At 37.4% G+C, this 14,342-nt stretch overlaps 1 protein-coding gene across 1 annotated transcript in view; it reads left to right on the top strand.

Annotated features, from left to right (window-relative positions):
- LOC149137993 (uncharacterized) overlaps positions 1 to 14,342 on the top strand; it is a 337,976-nt gene that overhangs the window by 43,243 nt on the left and 280,391 nt on the right. The window contains exons 3-6 of the mRNA XM_089447071.1: positions 8,054 to 8,134; positions 8,276 to 8,362; positions 8,456 to 8,526; positions 11,756 to 11,820. Of these exons, the coding sequence (XP_089303197.1) occupies positions 8,063 to 8,134; positions 8,276 to 8,362; positions 8,456 to 8,526; positions 11,756 to 11,820 (295 nt within the window). The 5' untranslated portion in view covers positions 8,054 to 8,062. The remainder of the gene's footprint in view (positions 1 to 8,053; positions 8,135 to 8,275; positions 8,363 to 8,455; positions 8,527 to 11,755; positions 11,821 to 14,342) is intronic.

Raw genomic sequence — 14,342 nt, 5'->3', positions numbered from 1 at the left:
CAAATGCAAAGAGCTTTGATCGCTGATGGAGGGATACTAGACCGACTCTAACACTCTATTGTAAGAATTTCTTGTTGGACATTGGGTTCAACGATCCTCGTGTGTTTCGCGACATGGACTAACCGCCTCTCGTGGATCCTAACTCTGGCGATTGTAGCGGAGACTAATACCTGCGGGTTTTGGTCTAACGACAATCATGATTCCAACAAGTGGTATCAGAGCAACAGGTCTAGAGTTCGAAACTCACCCGAATTGCGCTGAGGGGGAGATTGTTGGACATTGGGTTCAACACTCCTCGTGTGTTCATGACATGGACTAGCGACCTCTCGTGGATCCTAACTCTGGCGATTGTAGCGGAGACTAATACCTGCAGGTTTTGGTCTAACGGTAGTCGCGATTCCAACATTTCTCATTGTGGAATTGTTTAAGTGATTTGAAAATTGGTGAAGTATTTTATTGCTAATATGAATACTAACACATTGTTGTTTCTTGTGAGTTGTGTTGACCTCTACTGGTCAACTACCCATGCAATACACCCCCTTTTCTTTGCAAAAAGGGGCAGCACCTGATCAGCGTGTCTGTGCCATCCAGCAGTCATCAGCAGCTTAATCATTTTGATTGTAAACCCAGTCTGCATGTATGAATTGTAAATAATCTTAGCAGATATGAGTCGTTTATGTGAATTGCCTAGGTGGACCTAACTTTCTAGTGGTAATCTACGTCCTGGAAGGTTTTTCATCTCACCGATCCATGGATTGGCAGAGTTTTACTTCAAACCTGACCCCAAAGCCGGGATGGATTTTGTCATTAGAACTTTAGGAGAATCCTAGTGTGTTGATCTGCTAGATTATAGTTTTGTCGCAGAACTGGGTGATTTGTGAGGGTCTATGTTAAAGGGGTTTCCCCCCTTAAGATGTAAATTTGTAAAAGTCATGATGTAATGTGTCTTGAGGGTTGAAAAATGTTTTAAATCCCCTCATGAGTCCTAAGTCCTAGGTCCTAGGTGATGTTTCCGAAGGCTTAGTTCGATGATCCATTTTAAAATGAATTAAGAAATTAAAAAATGAATAAAAATAATAAAATAATAAAATAAATAAAAAATGAAATAAATAAAAAATAATAAAATATTAAAAAATAAAGCAAAAAACCCTAACTAATAAAATAATAATATTTTAAGTGAATAAATCGACGGATGAGATCAGGAGATGTCTTGATCCTCATCAACGGTCGAGATCATTTCTACATGGATCACTCGAACTAGCCGTTGGGATTATTTCCTTTAAATAGGGTGCTAGGGGTCATTTCAGATCATGGGATCTGTGAGTCTGGTACTGAAGAAGCTCTCTTGTAAATCTGTTTCTGGTTAATAAAAGAAGACTTTGGGGTCCATATCTTGCTGGTGTTACTCTCTTGAAATGCTGTGAGATTGTTTAAATTTTCTGCATATGTTATTTCCAGCCATTAATAATAGCTTTTTGTAGAGTATTGTGAGCACAGGTATCTTGTTCACTTGCTAGGGTTTGAGTGCTGTTAGGGTTTCTGAAGTAATGGCAGGTATCTCCATTACTTTTTGAGATCTAGCAGCATTTTTGCCCTCTTTACTGATGGTTGTTTCTGAGCTGTGCAGAAAAACCCTTATTGAAGAAGATTTGGTGGGCGTTAGGGGAAGTTCTCGGCTGAACCAGCCAACTCCCGCAAGCATTTTTTGCTGAGCCCAGTTGGATTGGATCCTGGGTCTATCATTTGGTTTATTTTTTCTAAGTTGCATGAGAGATTTTCTGAAGTTCTTCATAGTGAAAACCTTAAAATTTTATTCTTTAAAAATATCTCTGCTCGTATTGCTGAATCTGGCTGTCAAAGGGGCCACAATCTGTACATTAATCAGCTGTTCTAGGGTTTCAAATCTTGCTTTACACAGATTTTAAATTAGGGTTTTTTTTTTTTTTTTTTTTTCTTGAAATTGTAGGATCAGGGTTTCTCTTCAGAGATCTTTTGGGCCACGGTACTCAGTGCTGTTTCTTAAAGTACTTGTCTTAGCCAAAACTCCTATTGCAGATACTTCTGGGGCAGTTTCTCAACCAACAGCTTAAAATGACCATCATACGCCCACACTCCTATTTCTGATTTAGCGCGGGTGTATGGAAGCCTTTCTTTGCCTGCGCACAAAGGGTTTCAACGTAACTGCAATAGTTGATCTGTCATGAATGTATAAATGACAGCGTGTTTTACTGGTTAAAACCATCACTCCTGTGTAACGGCAGTAAGCATTTTGCGTAGAGGCTATTGAAATTTGTAAGTTAAGCCGCTGGAAATTTTTCGTGGTCCTGAAAGATCATTAGCCGCCGTCAAATTTCTTGGCTGGAAACAAGGAACGTGCCAAAACCTCCGAGCAAAGGGCTTCAGCAGAATTTTGATCTTATACATTCCTCACTCACGCAGACGGAAAAATATATTCAGAAAACTTTAAAAAATACATGCACGGAGGATGGGATACTTGCAAGAAGTTTCATACACGCCGTTTGATCTGTATTCACAATTGCTCATCATCATCGAATGAGGCAAGAAATGAGTATGAGCTGGAGACCAGTAACGTGCAGCGTAAATCCTTTGACGGTTTGAGCCTTTCGGTTGTGGTTATGCTTCTGTCGCACCCTCGATCACGCCATTGATGCATCCTGATCCAGGCATTTCAGTCACTCAGGATTCTGCAAACATTCAGTGCTCAGCGTTTCTTCCAAATCGTGAATGCCAATGTCCTCATGATTTGCTGCGTGGGAAGGATTAGCGGTATTTTCAAATGCTCAGTCGCTGCTGCTTATGCCCTGCTCACCCTGCGTCGAGAGCTGGAAATCGCAGGACATTCATCACCGGGTCGTGGTTCTTCTGGGTAAATATCGAACCAATTTTGCTGTCATCCGCCGTCACCTGTGCTCAAACATTTCATTCACAGTCTCTGAGCCGAGGTAAAATCGTTTCACGTTTTTTGTTTTTCCCTCCGTCAGTTTAGGCGCCGTCGTATGATGGTTTATTAAAACATTTTTGATTGCTTAGATTTATAATATAGGTTTTTAGTGGTTACGCTTTAGTTCAGGTTTCGATTAGATTTAGATTTAAATTTTTTTTTATAGTTTTGTTTTATATTTAACGCAGATTTTAATTAGACTTTAGATTCAGGATTTTGTTATATTAGATTTTAATTATTTTGAGTTTTCGTTTTAACTTATATTTAAAAATAAGATTTTAAGTTTAATATTTTTTTTTTTTTAGATTTTTTAATTTTCACTTTTATAATATATAAAAAAAAGGGGATTTTTTCACTTTTTTTAGATTTTAGTTTTATTTAGATTTTAAGTTTTTTTTAGTTTGGTTTTGTTTTAAAATATAAAAAATAAAAAATTTTCATAGGTTTTAGGCTTAGTTTTAAATTTTTATTTTTAGATTAATTTTAATTTAGATTTTATTTTTTATTTTTTAGGTTTTGTTTAAAAAAAAAAAAATTTCGAAAAAAAATATATAAATATTGTGGAAATTTTCAGATCCAGTTATTTTCGGGAATCATCATGTTATATCTTTCATGCTGAGATCTAAATTTTCAAGTCGAGATACGAATATGATATCTGGTTAATGATTCTCATGGTGGTTTAAAGCATTCATCTTTTCAGTTGCTGGATATCGTTTTGGTCATTCTAAGAGCATTGTGATTTAGCTGATTCCTTTTGATGACAATTGATTGCTGTTCACGGTTTATGTTTCTATATCATCTAACAAGTAATCGTTTTAATAAAAATCTCTTAAGGCACTGGTCTGCTAAGCTAATCAAATCATTTTAGTGCTTATCTTAATCGTGTCTCGTGTCTCCCAACCAATTGGTCGACAGTTGGTCTCATCATCTCACAGGGTCTACCCCCCTCAGCCGCGGGAGACAGACTTAAACGGAGGGATCGGGGATCAGAGTGACAGCCCCCGGTCTGAGCGTTGTCGTGTCAATCTATGCGACAACAAGTTGCATAAGCTTCACAGTTTCAATTTTGCACTTAATAAACTCACTCATATAAGCACACTAATATTATCTCTCGACGAATGGTTTCTATTGCTTAAGTTGATGTTAACTAAAGAGATCATTTCTTGGACTTGAGCATAATTCTTGTTCTTGCATAATTAGCGTTGAAGACCTAATTGTTCAAATTAGCATTGTGATATCTTGTTAACATATCTTGAGGATTTGCTAAATTGTGGTTAAAGAACATTAATTATCTAATTGTCAATCTCTTAAGAAATCATTCATTCTTGTGTTAATAAGAACCTTAGCTAATTGTTTCAAACCATTTCTTGGTAATAAGTGCTCTAAATTATATCATTGTCATTATTGTGTCATGGTTAATATCTTTTGTGGATGATAATTTTATCTTGGGCAATACTGGCACTTTACCTTGTGTTTAAGATTTTTGCTTATTCATTGTCAAGTACTCTTTGTCATAAGATCAATGATAACTAAGTCCTTAAAGTCAATAAACAATCTTAACTCAAGAACACTCACATCGTCTTGCATTACATTCTAGGATTAATTTTGCATTAATTAACTTACCTGCAGGCATAAACTTGGTTGATAGAAAGAGTAGAACCACCTTCCTCATCTAGCTTGAGGAGCCTAGCACCTCTTTAGTGGTTAACACGGTGACCTTGCAGTCGTCAGAGTCACAGTCTCTGCATCGCTGAAGGCATCGAGGGGTTAGAACCTAAGGGGAGGTATTGTTAACCAAGCCTTTGTTTGCTTCCCCTTGGCTTCTCTCTCACAACCTAATCTAGAGACTAGCTTCATAATAGTTTAGAGGAAGGATACACCTAGAATAGGCATATAATTTAAAATAAACCAAGATTCTGAATCTCACCTTAGTCATAGGATTTGCATTTCGTATAGGATAGATAAGCTTTTCAAAGAAGCGATTGTTCATTTGGTCACTTGTCATTTAATTGGCCTAAAGCAAGTAGTTGACTCCGTAAGGCACTGATCTCACAAATAATCCAATCTAGTCTCATCACTTGCTAAAATCAACCAAGTGGCTAGGCCATTCAATCGTGTCTCCCGAATTTATTGGTTGCCAACAAGTCTTGCATTTCCATTTTTCATAGGGACTACCCCCCATAGCTTGCTATTGGGAGACAACTAGAACAGAGTGGGCGGAGATCAGAGTGACAACCCTCGCCCTGAGCCGTTGTCGCACCGTGCCTATACAATCTGAATGACAACAAGACACTAGCATTGGGTCAAAGTTCCATATTTCCTTAGCATCGTTGTTCGCATTTGATGTTTTGAGTGTCATGATATGGGTTCCAGTTTCTGATCATTTGATTGTGCCAATTGTCTACATTGTTGATCGCATGGACTTGGGGGAAGGACGAGTTCCGAAGATTGAGAACGCCAATGCTTTTGGGGAGCTATTGGGTGGGACTAACAATTACTCTTCCCAAATGTAGATGGTTGTCAGAAATATAGTTCTGGGAGGCGGAACTACTCTCAATGGTGGTAATGGAGCGTGCAAGAATGGTATAATAAATGAGGCTTTGAGGCTGTTGAAACAAATGGAGAGTGCTGGTCAAATTCCTAATGTTTCCACATATACAATAGTGATTAATGGGTTGTGCAAGAACAAAAATCCAGAAGGGGCCTTCCAAGTTTTGGAGAAGATGAGGAAGAGGATTCATTTACCAATTGAAGCAACATTCAGGTCATTAATTCACGTTGTTTATAAGTGTACTGAGATATCAGTGGCATATGGGTTGATAGAGAGATGGTTGGAACAGGAACCTATTTTACATAAGTATGTTTGCAGTGCAATCTGGTATCACCTTTCCAAATTGGACATGGCAGAAGAAACTTGCAAAATTCTTGATGAAATGCAGAAGAGGGGTATCTTTAATCTCCATATTCCTAGAGAAGGAAATGCCTAGAAACTAAATTCCACAGTAAGTCAGACTCTCATATTTGTGACTCGATCTCAAGGCTGGTCTTCTGTAGTTGCTTGTAACTGCATTTGATGTTGCTCACTTGGATGCAAATGGTCCTATGTTACGTATGAGGAAGCACAGAAATATGTTGCACAGGACCCATCCCAGAAGTGGGCTGCGTTTGTGCAAGAACAGATCCTGCAACAGCCTAATCTGCAATTGCTTGAGAACAAGCAATGTCGGGAAGGGGGGACTATAATGTTCTCTTCAAATTAAACTGCCCAAGGGAGGATGTAGTAGCCTATTTAACCCCGTAGGCTATAGTCATTTGTAAAGGGGGGAACTATTATTTGATAATGATTGTTATTTTGGGGCAAATGGAGGGAAACTTGTTAGTCACTCAAAATTAATTTAGGAGGGAAAAAACCCCAAAAGGAATCTATAAAAAGGAGAGAGGAGATTCATTTTGAGCATCATAGTTTTGTTATCTTTCTTATTTTGAGCTGAGGCTCTTGGAGGGTTTAAGACCCCTTTTTTTTCTGATTGGTTTAGGTAGTGAAAGACTCTACCCTAGCCAATCCCTCTATCTCTTCTCGCTAGAGGGCCGAATTGTGGTTGGATAATCATCTTTTCTGTGGCAGTTACTATTTTCCTGAGGCAAGTATGGACTGATATCTCAATTCTGTAAATTCTGTGGCAGCAAGGGATAAGACCTAGTTTCTGTGGCAGCAGAGACAGAACAAAGAGTAGCGAGTTGTTGTCTGTGGTTAGCGAAGGCAGTGGGCTGCTTGTGGCAGGGCATTAACCTACAGCGAAGCTGGAACCAACACTCCGTGGAGTGACTGGTGTAATACCAACTTCCTGAGGCCAGCAAAGGCTGGAGCCAAGTGTCTTGAGGCTGTGAGAGCTGGAAGGAAGGCTGTGGGTTAGGTAGTGAAGAGCAGCAGGTTCCTTGAGACTGGTTTAACCTCCAACAAGTGGGCATAGGGCAAATTCGAGACGGCTAGTGGCTTAGGAGGCTATGTTCAAGGGTCTAGGACTGTGGTTGGCTGAAACAAGAATCTATGGGTAAATTAGGGTGCTGATTGAGACAGCAGGGGCAGATTGACATCACAGGATAGCAGCAAGGTCTGCTGGTGTGACTTTGAGGCAACAGGGGAATAGCTACAATTCTGAAGCCTCCACACTACATTAATTGTCTTTAAGCCTGTTATTTGTTGATGAATTGGACCTACTTTACAGTGTTTGCTGGTGGAATTAACTGCTGTTTGAGTTCTTGTTTATACTTCTTGTGCATTCAATAAAAGAGCATCACACTATTTTATAGAGTGAAGAAGCATTCTAATACTGTTATAAAATATAAATCTGCATATGCCTTGCTGTAACCCTAACCCGGAATTTCATCCCAAGGGTAATCTCTTTGAGAGCAATACTACATTTAATCACTCTTAGTTATTTAGTCAAGTAATACTGTGGCAGTCCAATTTAGTAGATCGATCAGGTCATCAATTGGAATGAAAGATGGGTAAGTGAGGTGAACAACCACCTAGATGGTAAATAAAAGGGGAACAACCCCATTGTAGCAATTGACTACATTATTAGAAACCAATATATTCTATGTTTTAACCTTCTTTGGTCTTTCTTATATGTACACAAATCAAAGAGTGGGGTAATCAGACACTGCAAATGCACATACTGTTCTAGGGTTCAAAGCCCATTATAGTTTTGAAGGTCATAATTGTGATAATGCCCCGTTTCAAGTTTCAACCACTATATCATAGCCCATTTGACTAAAATAGACCTTACTGTTATGTTGTTTTTGCTTTCAAATACTCCTTTGGCTCATGTTTTGAACCATAAAACTTTGATTGCTTCTACGAAGGAAAAAAATAACGTTTGCTAAGGAAAACATCACAGCATCAAATTAGGAACATGTCTATTTTGCTCTCTTTATCATTTTGTTTTCAATATTGACCAAGGGGTTGTTGATTTTGCACTCCCACACTGCATTCTCACTGCTTGTGCCTTTTAGTTCATTGAGCTACTTTGATAGTCATTTGTTGTCATATTTTGTAGGAATTTACTGAGTTAGTCTGTTGTTTATCAGATCTCAGAGATGGCAGCGTCAGCTTCAAAAATGGCTACTACCATCAATAGAATATTGGACCTTTTCAGTACTTTCTCTGATGTAAGTAAAAGCCTATTGTTGGTTGTATATTTTGTGTCTTCTTTAGGTTCAAGTAAAGTGCCTTCTGTAGTTTGCCAGAATTTTAGACCATTAATTTCATAAGAAAATTTGAATAGAATGTCGGTTAACAATGATGGGCAGGGATTGACAGATAAAATCATGGAGGAAAATCTTAAAGATGTTGATCTCAATGTTAGAGCTCAGGCAATCAATGCCTTGCTTCAAAAAGTGGGTACGCTTAACTGCAATGGGCATTTCATTTCCTATGTAGACTAGCCTATCAAAGCTCAATTCATCTAACACATTTTATATGGTTCACAGCGTCAACTCCAGGTTTTCAAGCAGGGTGATTTCATAGTTTACAAGCAACAGACGAAAGAAGAATCTGTAAGGTTAGTTTATCATATATTAAAATTTGAAAGTAAAATCAGGCTATTGTTTTTTGAGAAAAGACTTCCTTTATCAGATATGCACATTCTCTAAGATAGTTTAGCATAGCAGGCTCTAAATGCTATCTAAGGTTCCCTGAAGCATAATCCAACAAAATTGCGATTTTGGCATACAATAACACATTAGAAATAGTCTTACTTGACGTTAAAACAGAATTACCATAGAAACAGCCTTAAATACACAAAAGTAAGTGTTCTGACATTTCCATATGAAAATTTTTAAGGAAAATTCAGGTTTTAATGTTAGTTAAACCCTTCATTCAATTTTTAGCTCTTTTTCTTGGGTTTTTTGTCACAAGTATTTGTAGTTTTTGATTGCCTTGTAGCCATGGATGGAATTTGATGGGCAAATTGCATGCCACGAGGTGATTTTCTCGTCAATTACAGTGACAAATCAGGGTTACTGTTACAAAAGTACAGTAAAATGCTTAAAAACATTTAATAAAATTGTTATAACCTTCAAATTTGATCGGTAGATTGGATTTCAAATTCTAATCCTGCCTGTAGCTGTAATTCTTTATGTTTCCACATGCTTTTATTTCGCGGGAGATGTGAAATACTTGTTTGCACTGGTTATATTCTGTTTTCCAGCAACATATATAATGGCTGCAGGAAATTCCCCACTTCCTGAAAATAACAAAGCTTCCGAATTGATTTCTCTTTTGGGGTTCAGTTGTCAAGTTTCTCAACCATTAGTGGATGCAGAGTGGATGATTTAAAAGAAGTGTTAGAGAAGGAAACAGATAAGTTATATTTACCAGAACTGCGAAAGAGCAATAATGGTGCTGCTGTGAAGGACATGTTATTGGAGTGCACAAGGCATATTGTTCTGCAGAATAGAGTTGCATGATAAGATGAAACGAATGAAAAATGAATAGAGTATTTTAGACAAGATGTTACAAGAGACATATTTGGTATAAAGTTGCTTCAGTGAATAAGAAGCAGTCTAAGCTGTTGAAATTGTAGCTATAGTCGGTCTTCATAAAAACATTTATCAATGTACTGGTGAAAAACAAAATCATTATTGTTTCTAGCATGTTCTATGTGCCTTTGATTTGGTCAAAATATATATTTTATGAAGAGAATTATTATTTTTATTTGTAATTTGAGAAGGCTCTACAAGTGCTATGTCGGCCTACAAGAAGGATCAAGTTTGCTTGGCCCAGTGTGGCACCCATTCGGATCACTTGGTGGCTATACATAGACATCATTTGGTCTCCTTGGAATGCAATTCGACTACACTCACATCAGTGTTATTCTCTTCTATGTGAAGGCTTCGAAGGAAGGATACAAGGGCTAGTATTGAGCGAAAAAGGAAGTCTCCTCTCTCTCTCTTGAAGTCTGTATTAGTTTGGGGTTTCTAAGGTACATATCTGAAGTCCGTAGCTCGTATAAAGAGGTCTGAAAGTCTGCTCCATCACCGAATTTTTCGAGGAGATCTGAAGTCTGATCTTTGGCTACTTTGGAAGAGATCTGAAAATCTAATCCTTTTTCTTAAACAAAATCGAAGTCTGCTCTTTGCACTGAGGCTACTTTGGAAGGTCCGAAGTATACCCCTTGTCCGAGTTCTGTAATTTTGTGGACAGTATAAGTTCATCACCGATTGATCTGAGATACATTTATTGATCCAAAGTCCTGAGGTTGGATCCAAGTTCAGTGGCATAATCTGAGCTCTATGGGTTTGGTCCGAGGTAGTGGTTCAAGGTTTGAACTTACCCTAGTCCAAGATCTCTGGTTGTGGGCAGATCTCTAGGCTGAGTCCTAAAGAAGTATTATACTTGTGTCATTGCATTAGTGTTGTGAAGCTGCCTCTTACCTACATTTAGGCCGAGACTTAGAAGAAGAAATCTGAGATCTTGTTGATGTGATCAGATTGGACATTCAGTTTCATTGGAGACCATAGTATTCAAAACTGGAACTGGTGACCAGACTGGTCCACCTATCAAACTGGGTTTCAAACTAGAACCGGTCAAACCAAGACTGGTCAGATCTCAATGAACCGGTCTTTAAAAAAATACATGAAATAATTATTTTTTAATAAAAAAACTATTTTTAAGATTTAAAACCATGATTCCAAACCAATAGAGACAAAATATGCAAAGTTTGCTCATCTATATACCATATAAAGGTGAATATATCAAAATGGCACCGAGTGCAATACATATCAACAACAAAATACACAATCAATGAGGTTCTAAATGGCCTCTAGAGTCCAAAAAAATGCTACAAGCTATGGGGCCACTGGCCTACTACAAATCTACATATCAGTGATCAAAATGATCACTGCTCATCATGATCAAACTCATCACCACTACTAGACATGGGATCATCAACATGAACTATATAAACATCCTCTGGCTCAGAGTCTGAGGATTCTTCAGACTCCTTTGCAACCTCAATAGTAGTAGTAGCAGCAAAAATAGACATCAAAACTACAAATCATTGGTCAACATGATCACTCATAAAAGTCGTCATTGATTCAACACCACTAGAAATGGGATCATCAACAAGAGCTACGTAAACATCATCTAGCTCAAAGTCTTCAGACTTGGATTGCTCAACCTTATAATATGGTAGAAATTGAAAACGTATAACATGCCTAACCAATGATTTTGGTTTGAGTGAAGGGTTCATCCCCTTAACCTTATAATATGGTAGAAAATCGTGCTAAACACTAACTGCATGCAGTCACATCTTTGAGGATGTTCTAGTGGTATCAAGGAAAGGAGAGATTCCTTTAGAACTATAAAGTCCGGGCCAAGGAATGACATGGATATGCTTACTTATTGGAAATCTGATCTTGATAATAACATGAGAATTTGTTTTTTAACGTATGGGGCTAGTAGAAGCATATGCGGTTTCTAATCTGCTGGCTGTATAAGTAGGACCTATACTTGCTCTTTTTCTCACTTATGTTAGTTGTAAAAACTGAAGTCAAAGTAGAAATCCCTGTAATCTCCTTTTTCAGTAATGACACAATATCTTTAGGGCAAAAAATGGCTTGATGATTCTGGTCAAATATGAGGATAATGATTTGCTAAAACAAAATTTATATTATCCAAATAATTGGTTTTATTAATTTGTCAAACACTAATACTCTAGATTATCATATATTTAACATGTGGGAAGCTTATGAAGGTCTCTTTCGTTTCTCTTTTCTTTGTGAATCCAGGTTTAAGGGCCTCTCATCTGAAGATATGCTCATATATCAAGCCATAAAAAATGCTGGAAATATGGGTATTTTTAATATGACTTAAATGCTACATTGATGTTAGTCCTTTGTAGTTGCATTTTATGTCGAACAAGTTTATGATAGATATAGGTCGTGTTTGTAGGTGTTTCTTGTGTTTATTGGAATTTAAATACATATTTATATGGACCTTTGTTTGTGTTATTGCATTGCAAGTTAGAAGAGACAACATACTCCTATGTTAAAATATATGGTATACTGACATATTATTTCCTCGGTACATTCTTCTGAGATAAAGTGAGTGAAGATGGACATTGTAACTGCTAGGAATTTCTAGGACAACCACATTTATGGCCACAAAAACTAAGTGCAATGAAATTAGCTAGCATGGGTTATGGATCTGATGATGAATAAATGATACTGTAATTTGTAAATTTTCAAGTCCTAGTCGACTGCTGTCCTATGTTTCCCTGAATTAAGTAAATCAAATCTAGACTTAATTAATGACAAAAATAAATATTTTTGAACCTGCAACAATCACACACATAGCTGGAAAATAAACAGTGAAAACATAAACACAATACACAGATAGTTACCCTGTCAAATCATTTTTTCATTTTTAAATATTCCAAGTTCACAAGGAAACCTCCACAAGCTGTCAAACTAACAGCTGTACGGTATATACAAAAATTCAGATCTGCATTTGTTAATTTTCTAATACCAGATCTGATTTCTTTATACCTCAACAATTGTTTTATACCCAGAAATTTTATTTACTTAATAAAATCTGAAAAACTGCTGGAAAATAAAATCACCTGTATTTTAACTTTAAGAAATAAAATCCAGTAGGAGTAAAAGAGGGAAATCAATCACACTACAATAGCAGGTTTGTGCCCAACACAATCTTCCTTCATATTATATTTCTTAGGAAATTTTGGTTTTAGACCCATAGAGAATACACAAAAAAATATAACTACTGGGAACATGGAATTCGGCCCCACTGGGAAATATCAGCCTCAAGAAAATCGACACTACTGAAGAAACTCGACCTCTGGAAAAATTTAGCCTTCCTCACCAGCAATTCAGCCCCTCTTTTCCCTCGTACGGCCCTTGCACACTTGAGAAATTCGGTCTCTAGATATTTTGGCCCTCCTCTTTAGCTGATGTGGCCTCTCTCTCTCCTAGCTTCAGCTTCCCTGAAATTTTCTCCCAAAATCCCTACTGCAATTCTTCCCTCTTCTCTCTAGTCTAATTGAGCCTCTCACTCTAGAGAAAATCACTTTCTCAACATGATGTGTGTCTTCACCTCTCCCTTTCTCTTATTTTATAATTTCATTAAGCCAAAATCCCCAACCCTATTCTCTTAACTTTTAAGTGATCAATGGTTAGGATTAAATCCTAAGCCTCACTTGAGATCAATGATTGAGATTATATCTAAGTCACCTAATAATTTTATTGTTTATCCTTAAAACTTTGGCCTAATAGTCCACAATAAATAATTAAATTAATTGTACTTGCTAAGTTACCCTTATAAAAGAAATCATAAAATCACATAATCCACCAAGCAAGCACCTATAGGGGAAATCAAATAACTTCTATATAATTTCCATGATGAATTAATTGCCTATGGAAGGATGAAATAGCCTATCTGACCCTGTAGGCTATAGTCTTGATAAAAGGGGATAAAACCCAACTTTCCCAATGTTGGGGCAACCTTGTAAATGTTGGGTTGGTTGGGGAAAAAGAACCAAAAATTGGGGGCTGTATTCACAACCCCTCACATTTGGAAGCCCATGAAGGAATCTATAAATCGAGAAATACTTGGAATCAAATTATCAGCATCAAATTGGATCAAATACATCTGTTTCCTTGAGCTGTGACTCTGAGGGTTTTAAGACCCCTTTTTCACTGCTAATTTCGGTGGTGAGAGATTCCACCCTAGTTAGTAAATTCTTCATTTATCTTCTGTTTTGATCTGGAAATCATGGGATTCACCTATCTGGAAGATGACAAGGTTCGATGGACTTTGCCCTGAGACATTTCAACTTCCCCGAGGCAGAGTTTGCGGGTATATCATGAGCTAGGTTTCATTGGACTTTCCCTAAGACAATTCGGTTTTCCTGAGGCATAATATGGTGTCTTTCTCTGAGATGGTTCAGGTCCTCCTGAGACAGGGTTTGGTCACTTCCTGAGGTAGAATTTCAGTGACAGTTCAGTAATTTTGTGAGGCAGCTTGACCCTTTTTCTTGAGGCAGGTTTCGGTGGCTTTAGACCACTTCTATAGTAGGTGTCGAAGCTTTTCTTGAGGCTGTTCAAACACCTCTAAGACTAAAGTCATGGGGTTCATTGAGACATTTCATGGCATCCTCGAGGCAGCAAAACCAAACTATGTATGGTAGACAATAACTAGTGATAGGTTCTCTGAATTTGATATAGTTCTCTCTTACTAAAAATTTGCGGGTTTGCAAACTATAGTGATTTTATTGTTGGTTGAATACAAACTCAGTACAGTGGGCAAGTTGCCCTAGAACATTGTGATTTTTATTAGAGGATTATATTGTTATTGCAC

The sequence above is a fragment of the Pinus tabuliformis genome, chromosome X (genome assembly GCF_031772625.1).
Source record: "Pinus tabuliformis cultivar Carrire ecotype Pingquan chromosome X, CPIR1, whole genome shotgun sequence".
Classification (NCBI taxonomy): domain Eukaryota; kingdom Viridiplantae; phylum Streptophyta; class Pinopsida; order Pinales; family Pinaceae; genus Pinus; species Pinus tabuliformis.
This window is presented reverse-complemented; position numbering and strand designations above follow the sequence as displayed.